Genomic DNA, 21,509 nt, shown 5'->3' with positions numbered 1-21,509 from the left:
CAGCACGGTGGCCAAGACCATACAGCGGTTTACCAGGACAGGTTCCACTCAGAACAGGCCTCGTCATGGTCGACCAAAGAGGTTGAGTGCACGTGCTCAGCGTCATATCCAGAGGTTTTCATTGAGAAATAGACATATGAGTGCTGCCAGCATTGCTGCAGACGTTGAAGGGGAGGGGGGTCAGCCTGTCAGTGCTTAGACCATATGCCGCACACTGCATCAAATTGGTCTGTATGGCTTTGATCCCAGAAGGAAGCCTCTTCTAAAGATGATGCACAAGAAAGCCGCAAACAGTTTGCTGAAGACAAGCAGACTAAGGACATGGATTACTGGAACCATGTCCTGTGGTCTGATAAAACCAAGATAAATGTATTTGGTTTAGATGGTGTCAAGCGTGTGTGGCGGCAACCAGGGGAAGAGTACAAAGGCAAGTATGTCTTGCCTACAGTCAAGCATGGTGGTGGGAGTGTCATGGTCTGGGGCTGCATGAGTGCTGCCGGCACTGGGGAGCTACAGTTCATTGAGGGAACCATAAATGCCAACATGTACTGTGACATGCTGAAGCAGAACATGATCCCCTCCATTTTGAGACTGGGACCCAGGGCAATATTCCATCATTATAATGACCCCAATCACACCTCCAAGATGACCACTGCCTTGCTAAAGAAGCTGGGGGTAAAGGTGATGGACTGGCCAAGCATGTCTCCAGACCTTAAGCATCTGTGGGGCATCCTCAAATGGAAAGGTGGAGAAGCGCAAGGTCTCTAACATCCACCAGCTCCATGATGTCGTTATGGAGTGGAAAAGGACTCCAGTGGCAAACTGTAAAGCTTGGGTGAACTCCATGCCCAAAAGGGTTAAGGCAGTACTGGAAAATAATGGTGGGCACACACAATATTGCACTTTGGGCCCAATTTGGACATTTTCACTTAGGGGTGTACTCACTTTTGCTGCAAGCGGTTTAGACATTAATGGCTGTGTGTTGCGTTATTTGGAGGGGACAGTGTATTTACAGTTATACAAGCTGTACACTAACTACTTTACATTGTAGCAGAGTGATATTTCTTCAGTGTTGTTACATGAAAAGATATAATAAAATATTTACAAAAATGTGAGGGATGTACTCACTTTTGTGAGATACTGTACACGCACACGCACGCACGCACGCACGCACGCACGCACGCACACACACAGACAATGCAGGTGTATATGCTTACATGTAATTTATTTATGTACAGGATTTCCGTTTGAACAGTATACTTTCAGAGAAAGATTTCCTTCAAAATTCCTGTCACATTTACAACTGCAATAGTGAGCAATACTGTCACATAAATAATAGATGTTAAACATTTTTAGATGAGCTGAACGCTTATTTTTAAGTGATGATTAGTGACTTCGACATGACATTTGACACACTCAAAGCAGTAGCTTTGCAGCACGTTGTATTGCGCACAATGCAGTGACTTTTTGACACCCGTAAATGCGTTGTATGCTTTGGCGCTGCCAAGACCCTTTCTGCCAGCTCTGTGATGAATCACAAAGTTTCTTCACCCACATATACTTTGTGTTAACCTCCTTGAATACCTTCGTATTATTGTTAATAAGACCATTATGTTTCTAAACCTTTTTACTGTAATTGTATTTTTTTCCTGCTGACTTAATGGATCAAACATTAATACTTAGCAAAGAGGTGGGTTTTTACTCAACACTGTAACTGGAAATTTTAGTCATAACTGTGATTAATCTGATGGAGCTGCATCTCTAAACCTCCTGGAAATCTTAAAAGGATTTTATTTAATACTGGAGCTTGGAAAAAAAAAAGAAAGAAAAAGCTGGATTCACTGTTCATGACTGGCTCAAGTAGAAAAAAATTGATGTTAATTAGAATTCTGTTACTTGGCAGTAGCTATTGCCCATTCTCCCCCCCATTTCCATTACTGCTCACCACTTAAGCTTTGCAGACATATGCACATGTTCCTGCACCAGAGTACACTCACATGCCAGCATTTTGTCCTAATTCAGCCTGTGCACATGGAAAGCACAGACATATGCACATGTTCCTCCACCAGAGTACACTCACATGCCAGCATTGTGTCCTAATTCAACCTGTGCACATGGACGCTCAGACATATGTACATGTTCCTCCGCCAGAGTACACTCACATGCCAGCATTATGTCCTAATTCAGCCTGTGCACATGGAAAGCACAGACATATGCACATGTTCCTCCACCAGAGTACACTCACATGCCAGCATTGTGTCCTAATTCAACCTGTGCACATGGACAGCTCAGACATATGTACATGTTCCTCCGCCAGAGTACACTCACATGCCAGCATTATGTCCTAATTCAGCCTGTGCACATGGAAAGCACAGACATATGTACATGTTCCTCCACCAGAGTACACTCACATGCCAGCATTGTGTCCTAATTCAGCCTGTGCACATGGAAATCACAGACATATCCACATGTTCCTCCACCAGAGTACACTCACATGCCAGCATTGTGTCCTAATTCAGCCTGTGCACATGGAAATCACAGACATATCCACATGTTCCTCCACCAGAGTACACTCACATTCCAGCATTGTGTCCTAATTCAGCCTGTGCACATGGAAAGCACAGACATATGTACATGTTCCTCCACCAGAGTACACTCACATGCCAGCATTGTGTCCTAATTCAACCTGTGCACATGGACAGCTCAGACATATGTACATGTTCCTCCGCCAGAGTACACTAAAAATGCCAGCATTATGTCCTAATTCAGCCTGTGCACATGGAAATCACAGACATATCCACATGTTCCTCCACCAGAGTACACTCACATTCCAGCATTGTGTCCTAATTCAGCCTGTGCACATGGAAAGCACAGACATATGTACATGTTCCTCCACCAGAGTACACTCACATGCCAGCATTATGTCCTAATTCAGCCTGTGCACATGGAAAGCACAGACATATGTACATGTTCCTCCACCAGAGTACACTCACATGCCAGCATTATGTCCTAATTCAGCCTGTGCACATGGAAAGCACAGACATATGCACATGTTCCTCCACCAGAGTACACTCACATGCCAGCATTTTGTCCTAATTCAGCCTGTGCACATGGAAAGCACAGACATATGTACATGTTCCTCCACCGGAGTACACTCACATGCCAGCATTGTGTCCTAATTCAGCCTGTGCACATGGTAAGCACAGACATATGTACATGTTCCTCCGCCAGAGTACACTCACATGCCAGCATTGTGTCCTAATTCAACCTGTGCACATGGACAGCTCAGACATATGTACATGTTCCTCTGCCAGAGTACACTCACATGCCAGCATTGTGTCCTAATTCAACCTGTGCACATGGACAGCTCAGACATATGTACATGTTCCTCCGCCAGAGTACACTCACATGCCAGCATTATGTCCTAATTCAGCCTGTGCACATGGAAAGCACAGACATATGCACATGTTCCTCCACCAGAGTACACTCACATGCCAGCATTATGTCCTAATTCAGCCTGTGCACATGGAAAGTACAGACATATGCACATGTTCCTCCACCAGAGTACACTCACATCCCAGCATTGTGTCCTAATTCAGCCTGTGCACATGGAAAGCACAGACATATGTACATGTTCCTCCGACAGAGTACACTCACATGCCAGCATTGTGTCCTAATTCAGCCTGTGCACATGGAAAGCACAGACATATGCACATGTTCCTCCACCAGAGTACACTCACATGCTAGCATTTTGTCCTTATTCAGCCTGTGCACATGGAAAAAAATAGACAACCGGAATCTTTCCACCTGTCAGTGAATATGTTCTAGTTTAGGGTTAGTAGTTGGTGCCATTATCAATTCTCCCCAAACCTTCTCTGGTACTAGAATGTTGAAATAAATGTGCCACTGTTGGCTGTGCCGTTATGTGGGGCATAGACGTAAAATAAATTATACACTTTAATGCAGCTCTGTATCCATTATTACACTCTTCAACGTTTGTTTTATTAATGCAAACTGTGTAAATATCTGAATTTGTATTTGTGATAGTATCCTGCAATCCCTGCAAAGCAGAACTCCTACTGAGTGAAAGGAGCCAATTGGTCAACACAGTGAAAGCTGATAGGAGAAAATAGCAGAGTATCAGTCTACTGCTTCTCCTTTCAGTGTCCAGTCACTGTCTGGGGGAGGTACAAGACCTGTAAGTGTTTACTTCAGCAGAGAAGAATCTCCTACTGAGTGAAAGGAGCCAATTGGTTCACACAGTGAAAGCTGATAGGAGAAAATAGCAGAGTATCAGTCTACTGCTTCTCCTTTCAGTGTCCAGTCACTGTCTAGGGGAGGTACAAGACCTTTTAGTGTTTACTTCAGCAGAGAAGAATCTCCTACTGAGTGAAAGGAGCAAATTGGTTCACACAGTGAAAGCTGATAGGAGAAAATAGCAGAGTATCAGTCTACTGCCTCTCCTTTCAGTGTCCAGTCACTGTCTGGGGGAGGTACAAGACCTGTAAGTGTTTACTTCAGCAGAGAAGAATCAGGTCCCCCGCCAGACAGGGCTGTGCTGCATGGCAGAGCTGTGGAAATCCTAAGCCTGGATAGACAGAATAACACATTTATCAGGGAACAACCGCTCCTGTGTGTATTTTATGGAACTTAGATTTTGATGCTTGCGGGGTGGTGGGACCACTGACTGCAAGCTTAACTCCAGGAAAGTCCACACCCATACTCTGCTTCCCCAGTTCATGACTGTCAGCTTTTTTGGCAGAGTTTACTTTGGCAACATCTAAATGGTTCTGGTTGTAAGCTGTCTGTTAAAAATAGTTGTGGGGAATACAGGCATTTAGTAGTTCGGTAACAAATTTAGGCTGCACTCAGGGGGGTAGAGGTTTAATAATAAAAAAAAATAAAAAACATTTACTATAGTACAATTGTCCTTTTACGCCAGCTACATATTGGAAACCAATTGCCAGGACAAAGACACTTTAGAGGCTAAGATGAGGTGCAGGCCAAGGAATAATTTATAAGAAAAATCAAGACAAATCACTGTCAGACTGGGGTGGAAAGGGTCAAGGCAATTCAAGTAAAAAAAAAAAAAACAATAGGCAGTCTCTAAGAGCATCTAGGGATTGGATGATTGCTGAGAATAACATGCATAAAGCAATCATAAAACCACATTAGACCCCACCCAAATAATTTTGTTTTGAAAGAGAAAGAACAAAGTTGTATTTACCACACATCTTTTATTATAAAATGTATGTAAACCAAAAAATTACATTTAAGAAGAACATTATACCAGTCAAAGATGAACTTTAAGCACCCAAAATTTGTTACTGAATTACTAAATGCCTTTTTTTTATAATTATTATTAAACCTCTACTCCTCTGAGTGCAGCCTAAATGGTAAACTAATTAGCTTCCTCCCATCGCAGTGATCTTCACTACCTGAACCTGCTTGGTGCGCATAGTATTTGCAAGCAAAAGATCTGGACTAGTCCCTCTTTCTACAATGCATGCACTTTGCTCTTTCCTATGGATGAGGTGTACTCAAAGCAGCCTCCAGTATTTATTGTGTTAGGGGTATGATATTCGTGAATACTACAACTAGATTTGGTATTGTGCTTGTGTTCAGGAAACTAAAACTTTAAAGTGATATTAAACCTACAGTCAGGTCTATAAATATTGGGACATTGACACAATTCTAATCTTTTTTGCTCTATACACACCACAATGGATTTGAAATGAAACAAACAATATGTGCTTTAACTGCAAACTTTCAGCTTTAATTTGAGGGTATTTACATCCAAATCAGGTGAACGGTGTAGGAATTACAACAGTTTGTATATGTGCCTCCCACTTTTTAGGGGCCAAAAGTAATGGGACAGATTAACAATCATAAATCAAACTTTCACTTTTTAATACTTGGTTGCAAATCCTTTTCAGTCAATTACAGTCTGAAGTCTGGAACGCATAGACATCACCAGACGCTAGGTTTCATCCCTGGTGATGCTCTGCCAGGCCTCTACTGCAACTGTCTTCAGTTCCTGCTTGTTCTTGGGGCATTTTCCCTTCAGTTTTGTCTTCAGCAAGTGAAATGCATGCTCAATCGGATTCAGGTCAGGTGATTGACTTGGTCATTGCATAGCATTCCACTTCTTTCCCTTAAAAAACTATGTGGTTGCTTTCACAGTATGCTTCGGGTCATTGTCCATCTGCACTGTGAAGCGACGTCCAATGTGTTCTGAAGCATTTGGCTGAATATGAGCAGATAATATTGCCCAAAACACTTTAGAATTCATCCTGCTGCTTTTGTCAGCAGTCACATCATCAATAAATGCAAGAGAACCAGTTCCATTGGCAGCCATACATGTTCACACCATGACACTACCACCACCATGCTTCACTGATGAGGTGGTATGCTTTGGATCATGTGCAGTTCCATTCCTTCTCCATACTCTTCTCTTCCCATCACTCTGGTACAAGTTGATCTTGATCTCATCTGTCCATAGGATGTTATTCCAGAACTGTGAAGGCTTTTTTAGACGTTTTTTGGCAAACTCTAATCTGGCCTTCCTGTATTTGAGGCTCACTAATGGTTTACATCTTGTGGTGAACCCTCTGTATTCACTCTGGTGAAGTCTTCTCTTGATTGTTGACTTTGACACACATACACCTACCTCCTGGACAGTATTCTTGTTCTAGCCAACTGTTGTGAATGGTGTTTTCTTCACCAGGGGAAGAATTCTTTGGTCATCCACCACAGTTGTTTTCCGTGGTCTTCCGGGTCTTTTGGTGTTGCTGAGCTCACCGGTGCGTTCTTTCTTTTTAAGGATGTTCCAAACAGTTGATTTGGCCACACCTAATGTTTTTGCTATCTGTCTGATGGGTTTGTTTTGTTTTTTCAGGCTAATGATGGCTTGCTTCACTGATAGTGACAGCTCTTTGGATCTCACATTGAGAGTTGACAGCAACAGATTCAAAATGCAAATAGCACACTTGAAATGAACTCTGGGCTTTTTATCTGCTCCTTGTAAATGGGATAATGAGGGAATAACACACACGGCCATGGAACAGCTGAGCAGCCAATTGTCCCATTACTTTTGGCCCTTAAAAAGTGGGAGGCACATATACAAACTGTTGTAATTACTACATCGTTCACCTGATTTGGATGTAAATGCCCTCAAATTACAGCTGAAAGTCTGCAGTTAAAGCACCACCACAATGGATTTGTTTCAAATCCATTGTGGTGGTGTATAGAGCCAAAAAGATTAGAATTGTGTAGATGTCCCAATATTTATGGACCTGACTGTATAACCACAAAATTGCATATATTGCAGCTTAGATGTGGTGGCTGCTTTTATTTATTTTTTTTATAGGCTTTAATCACCTTTGTTTTAGTGTATTAATTCAATAATACTTCATGTATTAGTGTGCTTACTCTCTGGAAGGAGGAGTAAAAAGGGGGGGGGGGGTTTGCGGTGTTAGATGTACTAGCAAATTTAGATACACTAACAAATTGAGGTATTGAATCCAAACTCAAGCTGACACTTTATAAGCAGTTACAGCAACAGTTTTTTCCTTTTGGGATAAAGGTTTTATATAAATTAATTAAAGCTGACCATTTCAAGTACCCTTGTCATTGGTAAATGGTTTGTCTCATCCCTCCTACTGCTACATCTTCAGGACAACTTGCTCTGTTGAAAAACAACAGTCTTACTGTCAAGGTCACCAGGTGAAAATAAAAAGAGCCTAAAAAGAATGCAGCCACCACATCTAAGAATTGGTAAGCTGCAGTATAATGTTTACCTATAAGTTTAATACTTTATAAGAGATCAGCTATACCCCATTTACTAAACAAAGCAATAACTCTTATTCCTACGTTCTGGCGACAAAAGACGGTTTCCACGTTGTGTCACTGGCTCCGTAAAGTACATGACCTTTGTCTCTTAGAAGAAGTGAAGCACATAGATAGGAGTAATATTTCTAAACACTCCAAAATATGGGCCTGTTGGTTTGAGTCCAAATCTTCTAATACGTATCTTGATGTAATCTCTGGCCCTTAACATTTACACCCAAATTATGTTCATCTAACCATCGTTATGTACGGTAATAACGTCAGTGCATCAATCTAATTTACCTCTCCTCTATTGCTTCTTTTCTCCTTTCCCATCTTTTATCTCTTCTTTTCTCCTTTTCCCAATTGCTCTCTTTCCCCTCTGTCCTTCTTTTTTTTACTTTAAAAAATTTACTTTTAAAACATGCCATCTGTTCTCTATGTATATTGCCTATTCACTATGGGTTGCAGTGGCTTTTTCTTTTGTTCTGTAATATATAGCTGATTTTTGGTATTTGTACATGTTTATATTGCTACTTCTAGTGTGTACCTCTGTCTACCCTGTATCTATGGCCCTGCTTAATGTGGACCTTGCCACATGACGTTTTGTACCCTATTCATGCTCTGGCAATAAAAATTTATTAAATAAAAAAAATAAGTTTGATAAAACTTTTAAGCCCTGGACAAAAAAAAACACATTTTAACTAGAGATTGACCGATTATCGGCAAAGCAGATATATCGAGGGCCAATCTGCACTTACCCTGATCTATCAGAATCGGCCCCTGAGGTTACCGATATTGCTGATATTTCGGCAAAGGGGTTTTACCGGAGTGATGCCTGCAGCTAGAGGCATCACCCTGGTACCTGCGTCCATAGCCGACGGTTGATTGTCTTGTAATGACAACCAATGCTGTTGAGAAGCCGCTTGGCTGTCATTACAAGGAGAGGGAGGGGATGTACCCCCCCCCCTCCTGCCGCCTTCCGCGTCTCGCTTGGGTCTCCCATCCTGCATGGCTGCCGAAGAGAAGACCCGATTAAAGCTGCATTCGGCACTTATCGGGTCACCATGTAAAAACCCGAAAGTGATGTCTTTTAGACCCCCAGATCCCTCCACAAGTGTACCTGTAAAAAAAAAAAAAAAAATGATGGCCAAAAAATCGGTATTGGTAATAGAAAAACGATATCGGTTCATCACTAATTGTAACTGTGCATTGTAAAAATAGTACCTTTCTCATGTATGGTCTTCACAAACACATCTTCCTAATAAAGTGATATACTCTCTGAAACTCCATTTCCTTTAAAATCCTCTTTTCCTGCCCCAGTGACCCGACACTTTTGCCCACTGGTTATCTTCAGTGGGACAGGTCCTCTCAGTGCCCCTGTTTAGTTCTCATCCCTCTGAAGCCAACATATATATATCAGCCCAACATACCTCAGTGCAAAGAGAGTGTGGGTTGTATTATTCTAAAGCGCTATCTTCAAGCAACCTGCCCTGTTCCAACTTCATATCCTGTTTTCTTATCGTTGCCCTCTCTCCTCCAAGCTCTGCCTACAACTTCCTCTGTGACTCTGCCTGTAGTCTAAGAAACAATGCAGGAAATGACAATGCTATGCTGCACGGATCCTGGTCCTGGCAGGCATGGCTGAGAAACCGCTGGTTAGGTGATGATGTCACAAATACTAATATATATCATTTATCCAGCTGGTGAATTACATTAATTGTGGGAGATTGGTTTGTGCATAATAAACAAGCAAAAAATTGGGGGAGCAAACCCTGAACATGTATATCTAAAGCCGGTGCAGCTATGAAACAAGCGACATGTATATTAAAAAAAGAATAGCGCTATTCTTTTTTTAATATACATGGTTTGTGCATAGGCAGAGGTACAAAAGAAAAAAAGAACTGTTATCCTGGAGTTGGACTTTAACTTCCAGATTACAGTTTTTCATTATGCACTGCTGGTAAATAATAAGAAATGTCTGTTTTTCGGTATCTATAGACATTGGATGACACTACCCTGATCCTCGGTTGAACAGTAGCGATCAATCATCTTTTCCAAGAAATCATTTGGCAGGGGGTATCTGTTACATTTACAAAGCCCCCAGACTCTGAATGTTTCCTGACCTTTCTGGATAGCAACAAACATTTTATTTCTGTTTCATTATTTTTATTGAAGTATTTCACAATAACAAAGAGAATATAATGATATAACACAGAATACGTATCTTCCACAAATGTCCAACATACATTAAAGGACTGAAAGCCCACAAGCATATGAAAAGGGAGTTTTCTTCCTCTTTCTTTTTTTTTTTTCTCCCCTTTCCTCTTTTTTTCTTCTTTTAAGAAAATAAAAATGTTCTCACTCTATATTATTCATTCTAGCTTTGTGGGCTATCGCCAAAAATTGTGTAAATTCTTAATGTCACATGAGTAAGGCATGTCACATGAGTAAGGCATGTCACAAGCTCATTAGACAATAAAAAACTCATAAAAAAATAAATAAAAAATTAATAATAATAAAACATTGTGTTGTGTCTCCAACCCCATGGGCAAACATTTTATTTCCATGTGTACTTTTAAGCTGTGTGCAAATCATAATCTGCAGAAGCAGCGGATTTGGTATCAAACATTTTTCCATCTTAGGCTCCTTTCACACACTATGTCCGTCAAACGGATTCCGCTTTTCTCAGCGGGGGATCGAGCCGCCGATCCCCCGCTGAGCAGAAGGATGAAAGCTGTGTCTCCGCGCTGTGTGCAGAGACACAGCTGTCAGTTCCCCACGCATCTCTATGGGGGAAATCGGATGGGAACGGACCGTCGGTCCGTTCTCATCTGATCCGATCCGCTGGACGGATGGAAAATATGGTTTCCATCCGTCCAGATTTGACGGATCGGGTCGGATGTCAGCGGACTTGTCTCCGCTGACATCCGGTGCCCCATAGGAATGCATGGGGGGACCGTTGAGATCCGCCAAAAAAAACGAACAGGCGGATCTGAACGGTCCGCCTGTGTGAAAGGGGCCTTCAAATAACAATACAATAATGATTGTACACTAAGCATGCATACTTATTTACTCTAGCTGGAAGCATAATTTCAATATATCTGGCCTAATATATGTAAAGGTTTTTTTTTTATTTGTAGAGAAGATTTTTACTTATAGGTATTTTGTATAAAAGACCTTTGTCACAACCCTGGCATGCACTGTCCTATGTTGACTCACAGGTTAGAATGACAACACCCCCCCCCCCCAATATTCAACAGCCAGTTCCCGAAGTCTGTACCTGTGTACTGTATATACAGAAAAGCTGCAAAGCAAGATCTATATAGTCTAGTGGTGTGGCAGCAGTTAGGTCAGCTTCTTACATTTGCAGCATCTCAGCTGTCATCCTTGTTGGTTGGTCTGCTAACAGTTGCCTTCAGGACTTATGATTTAAACATTGCAATGTATATTCACAGAGGATTTTTAGTGTGCAGATTGCTATAAATGCAGATCTCGTTTTCTGATGAGTTGTTTTGCATGTAAGAACCATTGCGCTTTCTTTAATTGTACATTCTTATGAGTCTATCATAGATGCTTGAATATTATCATGAGTGGTGATTTGGGCTTGAAGGCATTTCCTGCGTCTGTCACAGAAGATGCTCAAGTTAATGTTAGCAAGAACAAAGCATATTAATGTGTTGGTGTATTACAGAAGAATGTGCCTAGCCGGGCCCAGCCTCCAAACTTTGCATGCAGGTGTGCTGCTGAACCACAAATCACTGAGAAACAATGCCCTCAGTCATCGTGCAAGATGGTTATTACCAGCATAAGCATTTTTAGAGTGATTTTGCGATGCTAAATCAAACATGTGTGATGTAAAATAGATGTATGAATGCTATTTATATCCAAGTGTTAGGTCTTTCAAATCTGAAAATGATTGCGGGTTTGAAAATGAGGGGTATATTTTATCATTTATGATCCTGTAAAGCAGCGCCGAAACAAATGCAGAAGAAGAGATAACATCCCTTTAACCTGATTATTTATTTTACGCAGGATTGACTCCAAATAAATACACAGAAGCAACTAGATAGTGGGATTTATCTCAGGAATACAATTTCTGTCACAATTGCGAAATCTGAATGCAGGGCAGAGATATGAGCAGATAACATGAATATTTTGGAGTGATGTACACTGTTTACTGTGATTTGTCACTATAAATAATGGTAAAGCAGCCGTTACTCTTGAAGATTTGTATATTTCACACTTATTTTTTTATTAAATACAAATACAATAAGCTTCTAGCAATATAACCGTATTTGCAGCATTTCGGTTAACATTGTTTTTTTACTCCAAGACATACAATGGGACTAATCATTATGTATGTCAATTTATGGCAAAGCTTTCTTTTGTCTGTTTGCCAAAGTAAAAGGTTCACCTGGTTTCCCCCCCCCCCCCTATCCACAGCAGCATGTACTCACTTTTGTTGGCTCCCTTACTTTCCTGTTAAGGAGCTGGGACCATAAATAGGATACCCTGTGTAAATGTCAAGCTTAAAGCGGAGTTCCGGGCACAAAAACGATATTTTTTTTTTGTGCCCCTCCGCTAGGTATGCCTCACCTGAAAAGGAATTGGATAGTTATTTTTTTTTTTTTTTGTTTACTTACCTTGCAATTGAAGATCGAAGATACTCACCTCAGAGTACTTCCTCCCTCGGAGCCGCGGCTCACCCCGTCACTTCCAGCTTCGCTATGATTCCTGGGAGCTGAACGTCACAGCTCCCAGGAATCAATGCACCTTGCATGTCTCCTTTGCATCAAAAGCTGCCTGCTCGCAGTTTTCAAAATGTAGAAATAGTTCCACTTTAACAGACTGAAGGGGAGCCAATAAATAGTTCATTGTGTTCACATACATTTTATGTTTCTGATCAGTCACCCTTCTTGATCTAGTCCTTTCTCAGCAGCAGTGGCAGCTGATGCTCCATGGGCCGGGGGGCGGCAGACGGACCACACCATAACCCCCTCCCGGACCACACCAAGCCGCCACACACCGTACCCCCCCGGACCACAGCGAGACAGGAGAGATAGGACACAGGACAGGAGAAATGGGAGACAGGACAGGGCCCCCCTCACTCACCCTGCCTGGATGCAGCAGGCGGCGGCGGTGGCTTCGGCTTCTTCCCCGTCTTCTGCGTCTCATCCCTCCTCCTCCATACCCAATGGCATGGCTTCTCCTTTCGGCCAATCAGGAAACGTGTCTCAAAACCCACTTCCTGATTGGCCAGGAGGAGGATCCGTGTAACAATAGTGAATTTTAATTCGCTATTGTCACACAACTGGGTTTTTAGCCTGTGAGAGCCTCTGACTCTAATCACATTGTTAAAATGAAAAAATAAAAAATCCCCATTGAACTCCATGCGTCAGGCGCCCCGCATGTAGATTAGGGGGCCGGACGCATGGATAGGGGGGGCCCCTCCCCTGCGCCCCATATACACCAGCCGCCACTGCTCAGCAGCTGAAAAGAAATATGATTAGAGAAACATATAGGAGTTTTGAATATATGTCATCGCCACCAAATAGCTTTTTATTTAGTGGTATTATATAAGTGTTTAATCCCATATTGCTAACATTACCCCACTGGATGGTCTGTAGTTGATGGACACAGCACAAAGAAAAAGATAAATAATCAAGGTTCAGTCATACATAGCATAGAGTAGACATGTCTTCCTCTGCTTTTTAATTTCTATTGAAATATATTAGGTTTGACAGAACCACCTTTATTCCATTTGCTCAAGGGTAACAAGGTGGCAATTTCTTTTCTCTCCACCTGATCTTATGTATTTCACAGACTGCAAAAAAACACATTCAGAAGCTTTACCACTGTGATGTATGTGTCAATCATTTTTCACAAGAATGACAACTCTCTGCGGGAGAGTTTAATTTTACCTCAATAAGACACAGGGAGCAATGTGATGTGTCAGTTGCAACATAAATAAAATATTATCTATGATCTATATTTCTTTGGGATTCAGTTATTTTTAATCCTTTTATGCTTGGCCATCTGACATGTTAGTGAGGCTGTATTATTAAAAGAAGTAGCTCTTGCTTATTCCATATAAAAATTAAATGTGCTATTGTTACATAGTTATCTGTGTGTTTGTTGTGTGTATATATCTCTGATAGGGACAACCTTTCCTGCATAAAGGCTTTTAATTTTTTAGCTTTTTTTTCTTTCCCAGTTATTATCGTACTATATGGGTACTTACATATAGCATTGAACTCCGACCTCTAAGTAAGGCCCAGCTCCAGCCAGCACTATTTTATTTTATTTATGTGTTTGTTTAAGAGTGGAAAAAATAATATATTTCAGGTTTTTATTTCTTCTTAAGATAAGGGGTTTCCTTGCTTTCGGTCCCTGTGACACCCATGTAAAAAAATGGGGCAGGCAGATGTCCCAGGACAGAAAGGTGCCAACAGCACTTAAAACATTTTTTTTTTGTGTCTCTGTTAGAGAGATTTCCCTTAATTTCCTATCCTGTTTTAAAACCACATCAGGACTCAGCAGCAGTTACTGATCCAGACTAAAGGCCCGTACACACGATACGAAAATTGGAAGTAAAATTTTGTCCGACGAACGATCTGCCGATTTTCGGATTCTTAGTATGGTGCTTTCGACAGCCGAATCTCCGGACAACAAAATCTGGATGTGCAGGCTATAAAATTTTTATCGTACGTCAAAATAATGTCTGATTTTCGTTTAATTAGTACAGTTTTCATCTGGAAAAATATGGTAAGAGCAAGACTAGGCATGCTCAGAAATTAATGAACACATACAAAACAATTCAACACATGACATCACTTCTGGAGTTGAATTCTGTCGTACGGGAATTTTCATATGAAAGTAACCTCTTCACATGTGAGACTAGCATGCAACAGAAATCGGACGCAAGAGCGTTCGATAATCTGATCGCGTGTACGAGGCTTTTTTTAGACACTGGAACCGCTGGCTGTAAGTGACAGTTGGGGTCCAAGGTTTGTTTCTCCAACACTTCACATTCTAGATATGTGCCTGCTGTACCATGTACTTGTATGAGAAAGTATCCTGTTCTCTTTTTGCTTCCTTGGTGTGAAATCCATGGTGTTCCTGCTAGTCTCCTTGCATTCCTGTTAAATCTGACCACACTAAGCAGGAGAGCACAGTGTGGTCAGTTCTCTAGCTATGCTGGGGACTCAGTGTACTCTCCAATGATCAAACTTGTCCTGATACGCCCCCACTGCACAGCCATTTACTGGAAAGCTCACTGTTCTGCTGCTTTTCCTCCCCTCCTCAGCTCTTATACAGCTGAGAATGTGATCACTTATAAAAATAAAAAAACATTATAAATACCTTTTTTATATTTATACAGAAATGTTTTGCCTTTTATTTCTATTTCAAACCAAATGGGTTGTTTTACAAGGGGATCGTGTACAAACACTTTACGCTCAGGGGCTTAAAGGATCAGCTCCAGGGCTATCCGTCCTGTTACCTTGCTCAATAGGTGCATTATGTAGCAAAAAAGGTTATCAAAATGCTTCCCCGTGTGTTTGCAGTGAATTAATATGCTGTCAGTAATGACCACATGCTATTTTCCTGTCAGTATGGAGATTTGGACAGAGCTGAAACACTAGATGGTTGCTATAGTGATCAATTAATTAATGGTTGATGGTCTGCAGCGGTAATGCGCATTGGGGTGCTATTTATTCTTAATGGCACCCCAATACATGAAGAAAACTGCAACACAGCAAAGCTCTATGGCTACATTCATGAGAAAGGGTTAGATGCATTTTTTTGCTGCAGAGTAGTGCATTGGCAGCCCTTGAAAATTAACATTTTGCCGTAACTCAATAGCATGCTGCTACAAGCACCAGGACAGTGTGAATATGACCTGGTGGTTATAATATGGGGACATAATATTGAACAAATATAACCAAATTATTTCACCAAATAAATTAGGTTTATTGTTGGGGGTTTACATACAATTTATTTACTTAGCGTTAAAGGTATATAAACTATCAAAATGTTTGTGCCTTTACAGCCTAACTAAACCTAAAAATAAGAATCTGCTGGCCATTAGGATTTTGATGATAGAGACCTTTCTGCCTAACTATCAGCATTTATGTACACTGAGCTGCACATGCACAGCTCAGTGTACATATGTGGCACTACTCCATGCCATGATGACATGACTCCCGTGCGCGAGAGTGACGCCATCGCAATGCAGTCAATCAAACAGCCAAAGAGTCCAAACCCAGAAGAAAGACTGGGAAAAGATTGAAGGGCTGTGATAGCGAAGAGTGCTGACACCTTAGAATGCTTGGCAGGTAAGTTTTCCATAATGTGTTAGTATACTGTACATAATATAACATTATGGCTTACGTAAAGCTCCTGGGGGGCCAACTTTTGAGGCGGTTCAACTCTGCTTTAAATCTGATTTTCCTAACTAGGATCCCTCCAGAAGTTGCTAGGTGTTCCTTGAGCTGTGGACAATTTCTGCCTCTCTGATAAGTAACCAAATTTCCTTTTAGCAATCTGTAAGAGATGGAGGGGGGAATTTTTCCCAAAGATCACAAATCCAAAGAGGATGCTTCCCAATGATCACAAATCCAAGAAGCATTCTTCCTACTGACTATTGGTCTAATCTACCAGCATATAGTAATTATTGGCAGGGGTTCTCTGATGCCTGAAAGTTATTTTAAGGGTTCCTCCATGTGAAAAAGGGGTGCATTAAACTATAAAATGTAAGTTGATATTGTATGTCCATAAGGATAAGTTTATTATAATAAAGAAGGGTGTCAATAGTGTTTGATTAGGCATAAGTCAAGAGAGTGTAACTATTTTTCTTCTATGTCAGCTAAGTTCAATACGTTTTTTTCTTTTTGTACAGCAGTTAATGCATATGTTGGCATAAAGAGTAACTTGAGTTAAGATTATTTTTTCTTTTAAGAGGAAGGGAAAAAAAAAAAAAAATATATATATATATATATATATATATATATATATATATATATATATATATATGTGTGTGTGTTTATTTACATACAGTATCTCACAAAAGAGTGTACACCCCTCACATTTTTGTAAATATAGTCAAGCATGGTGGTGGGAGTGTCATGGTCTGGGGCTGCATGAGTGCTGCTGGCACTGGGGAGCTACAGTTCATTGAGGGAACAACGAATGCCAACATGTACTGTGACATTCTGAAGCAGAGCATGATCCCCTCCCTTCGGAGACTGGGCTGCAGGGCAGTATTCTAACATGATGACAACCCCAAACACACCCCCAAGAATACCACTACCTTGCTAAAGAAGCTGAGGGTAAAAGCGATGGACTGGCCAAGCATGTCTCCAGACCTAAACCCTATTGAGCATCTGTGGGGCATCCCCAAACAGATGGAGGAGCGCAAGGTCTCTAATATCCACCAGCTCCGTGATGTCGTCATGGAGGAGTGAAAGAGAACTCCAGTGGCCACCTGTGAAGCTCTGGTGAACTCGAGGGTTAGGGCAGTGCTGTAAAATAATGGTGGCCACACAAAATATTGACACTTTGGGCACAATTTTGACTTAGGGGTGTACTCACTTTTGTTGCCAGTGGTTTATACATTAATGGCTGTGTTGAGTTATTTTGAGGGGACAGCAAATTTACACTGTTATAAAAGCTGTACACTCACTACTTTACATTGTAGCAAAGTCTCATTTCTTCAGTGTTGTCACATGAAAAGATATAATGAAATATTTACAAAAATGTGAGCGGTGTAATCACTTTTGTGAGATACTGTGTGTGTGTATAAATATACATGCACACATATGCATAGTCCCAAGCTTTTAGGCCTAGCATTATTGAGGCCTTCCAGCAGTGCGCATTACATGGCTTGCCCCCCTTTCTAGCGGAAGGGTTAAATGTGATGGTGTAAGCAGAGATGTATTTCAGCACAGTACAGCATTTAGCACCACTTGGCTGTCTGAGCGCTGTTGAACAGATAGCTTTTCATTTAGCCTTTGCTCTGACAGCACATGCCCTGGATAAGTGGTATAGGTCTGTACAGGTGAAATCTATTCTCACATTTGCCTCAGGGGCGACTGGACTGTAACAGAATTTTTCAAACCCGTTGGGCCCAACCGCAAAGCGGAGAATAAATGGCTGACGTGCCAGGCCTCGACAGAAAAATCAATGCCTGGTTATACAGACATGACAGACTTAGGCTGCAATTCTCTTCAGCAAAGGCATTGCATTTACCATTGTTGAGCGTGTAAAAGTCTTGTCCTTTTCTTAGATTTAAAAATGTGCTGATCTCCACATGTTTTTTTTCTTATTCTAATTCTAATGTTCTTTCTTTTTTTTTTTTTTATTCACTCAGGAAATTTGCCTGCAACCTCTGCTACAGAAGCTTTAGAGAGAAATGGTCCCTGAATAACCACATGAAGCTTCACACAGGCGAAAAGCCATTTAAATGTACCTGGCCTACATGCCATTATTCTTTCCTCACAGCCTCTGCCATGAAAGATCATTACAGGACTCACACAGGTCTGTTTAGAAATTATGTCTTCATTATCTTCCAGGTTATATATAAAACTCATTTATAGGCAAGTAATACTTTTGTTTTTTAATTAAAACAAAGATGTTTTAACAAACACCGTTAACATAAACATTGAGAGAGCAGACATTGTCCACTTTGAAACATCTCCATGTACTTGGAGCAGCTGTAAATGAAAATTGAATCTTTATGGTGCCTTATTTTAGTCGACGAGATAAATGTTGTCTTGCTCTCTAACCAGCTCTGCAATCTCTCAAACTCCCCTTCTACTTTCCCTCTCCTCGCCTTCTATACTGTTCTTTTATTTTTTAGGAAGAATTTGTAGAGGGGGAGATCAAGGCCTATAAATGAGACAAGGGTATAATGGCACCTTCCCCCATATGAGTTGTATGTGCAAAGAAAGGAGGGGGGTATAGATAAACCAAAAAACTTGGTAAAACTATACCGAGGAGGATTTAAATGTGCCTCACAGAGTAACTGTATATGCGTATATTTATATAAGACACGGTCAGTAAATATATATAAAAAATTAACAAAGAATTTTTATTTGAATACACAAAATGTTAAAATATACAATATTTGATCTACATCGATCAACAAATTGAGCAAATGATACAATAATTACAGAGATGCATAACCGTTGCTGGAACTCTTTTATTTTTTAGTTATATTAGCCAATTAGCGGTTAAACCCCTAAAAAATCATGTATCTGTTCAAGATGAACTCCAGGCAAACAGCTAAATAAACAATTAAAATATCAGTTTTTAGGAGCTTTTTTTTCCCCCCAAAACAGTGCTTTAAGTGGCCCAAAAGAGGTGCCGGTACTCTATTATAGCCTATAATTTTCTTCGCCCCCCCCCCCCCCATGCCACATCAGGGTCCCCACAGAGCACCTCCCTGGCCTGGGCTGGGACTCCGGAGCTGGGGGACTCACTGGTGGTGACTGGTCTGGCTCTGGAGTGGGAAATATTCTTGGGGGGGGGGCAATTGACGGTGCAGATGTCCAAAATGAGCATACTGGTACGCTAAGGCGCACGGAGAGGTCGCGGTATGCTCAAGAGCCATATTTGGAAGTGGTGGTACTGACTACCAGTGCATACCGGCCCACTTAAAGCACTGCCCCAAAATAATTTGTATTTTTTGTTCTGAGATCTGTACTTCCAGACAACACAGCCATGCTGGTGACCTGATATTTCTCTGCTGCAGTTAAGAGATGCAGCTTGGTCACCTCTCTGCCTCCAGCCTGAGATTTGATAGTAAAGGAACAGCTGTTCATTCATCTCTGCTCCTCCTGTCAGCATGTTCCTTTTCAGTATATTTGCATTTAGCATGCCTGATTTGCTTATAGTGTTTTTCCTTGTGTAGGATTACAGAGGCTGTTATCAAGACAAATTTAAGTATTTATACTAGTTTCATCCTTAACCACATCTGGACCGAAAGGATTTGCCCCCTTAACCACTTAAGGACTGCCAGCCGCAGATTTACTGCGGCAGGCAGCCCCTCCTGCGCGAACCGACGTAACTGTACGTTGGTCGCACACCTGCAGCTAGGGGGCGAGCACGCGCCCACCTGGCAGCGGGGACTCCGCTTTCCGCCAGGCACCCGGGATCGCTCCCCGCTGAGAGAGAAGAATGGTCAGCTGTTGTAAACACAGCTGACCGTTCTTCTCTCTGGAATGATCACAGAGCACCTGTGATCCTTATATGTAGGATCACAGGTCTCTGTGGTCATTTCAAAAGCCCAACCCCCATACAGTTAGAAACACTCCCCTAGGCTTACATTTAACTCCTTGATCACGCCCTGTGTTAACCCCTTCCCTGCCAGTGTCATTATTACAGTAACAGTGCATATTTTTAGCACTGATTACTTTAGTAATGTCACTGGTCCCCCCAAAAGTGTCAATAATGTCAGTTAGGAGTCATATCTGTCCGCCGCAATGTGGCAGTCCTGCTAAAAATTGGCAATCGCCACCATTACTAGTAAAAAAAAAAAAAAACAATAAAAATGACATAAATCTTTCCCGTAGTTAGTAGGCTGTGCTCTGAAATGATAAAACAGCTGACTGTCCTTCTCTTTCACCGGGTAGCGATTGTGGGGGCCCTGTGGCAATTGCGGCCGCCGGCCCCGTGCATCGGCATCCCCCCAGCACCACGCGCAAGACCCACGTAGTACTACGCCATCTCACGCAGCCGAGCCAGTCTGCCGCAATAAAACTGCAGCGGGCAGTTGACAAGTGGTTAAATACTTTTAATAATTTTTAAAGAATACACAATTGCACCATTGTGTAGTATTTGTATATCTGCCTGGAGTTCAGCTTTAAATCTTTGAGGGTATTTGCAGTTCCAAATAAAACCTCTATAGACTTATCATCAGTTTATAAAGATAGAATTGTAGATTTCATTATTAGTCTTTTTATACTTTTAGGTATCCCAGTAGTCCTCTGAAAAGTAACTCTTGTACAGAGCGATGCAGTAGGAATGGTGGTATCTTTCTTTATCTTGGTGTGTGCTCCTCACTTTTTTCTATGGTTAGCCATAGCACATGGTCAACTGTTTGGAGGATCTCTGGGGACATTGCCTGACCTTCGGTAGCCCATGTTAGGGAAAAGTTGATTATGTCTGCTTTCTTGATCTTTTATCTTGCTTTTGAGTTTAAAAAAGGAGAGGTAAAATATGACATTATTCACAATTACAGATGATGGTTTACATGTTTATATCTTACATATCCCTAGTGATACCCTGGCTAATTCTGCAGTGTATAAGGCCTTTTTTCTGTTTTTCTTTTTTTTTTTGGTTTTACATCCTTATGATTTGATATGTTCTCATCGGGATCCTATGTTACATATAAAGAATACATCTACACAAAAGTAAAAAAATCTCTTTTTTTTCCAGAAATCCAAGAATTAAATATTTAAGAAATAATTTATCTTTTTACCCCCTTCACAAAGTTATTCCGAACGGAACACATTTTTAAGGACCTCGTAAAAAGGACCTAAGCACCAAAGCTTATGTTTTTTAGCTATCTACAGTATACTCTAGACATGCAATATGTTTCTAATATACCTATTGTTATGATGCTTCATTCAAATTATACTAAATTAACCAGTTGCACCATTCTGAAAATCACCTAACAC

At 41.2% G+C, this 21,509-nt stretch overlaps 1 protein-coding gene across 2 annotated transcripts in view; it reads left to right on the top strand.

The window, feature by feature from the left end:
- The window catches only part of ZNF407 (zinc finger protein 407), a 773,592-nt gene that overhangs the window by 490,585 nt on the left and 261,498 nt on the right, over positions 1-21,509 (top strand). For both annotated transcript variants that reach the window (XM_082259209.1, XM_082259208.1), the window contains one exon: positions 18,200-18,366. In XM_082259209.1, coding sequence (XP_082115335.1) covers positions 18,200-18,366 — 167 coding nt within the window. The remainder of the gene's footprint in view (positions 1-18,199; positions 18,367-21,509) is intronic.

This window comes from Pelophylax lessonae (assembly GCF_965119305.1).
Source record: "Pelophylax lessonae genome assembly, chromosome: 5".
NCBI lineage: Eukaryota > Metazoa > Chordata > Amphibia > Anura > Ranidae > Pelophylax > Pelophylax lessonae.
Note: the sequence above shows the minus strand (reverse complement) of the source record. Positions and strands in the feature narration are given on the sequence as shown.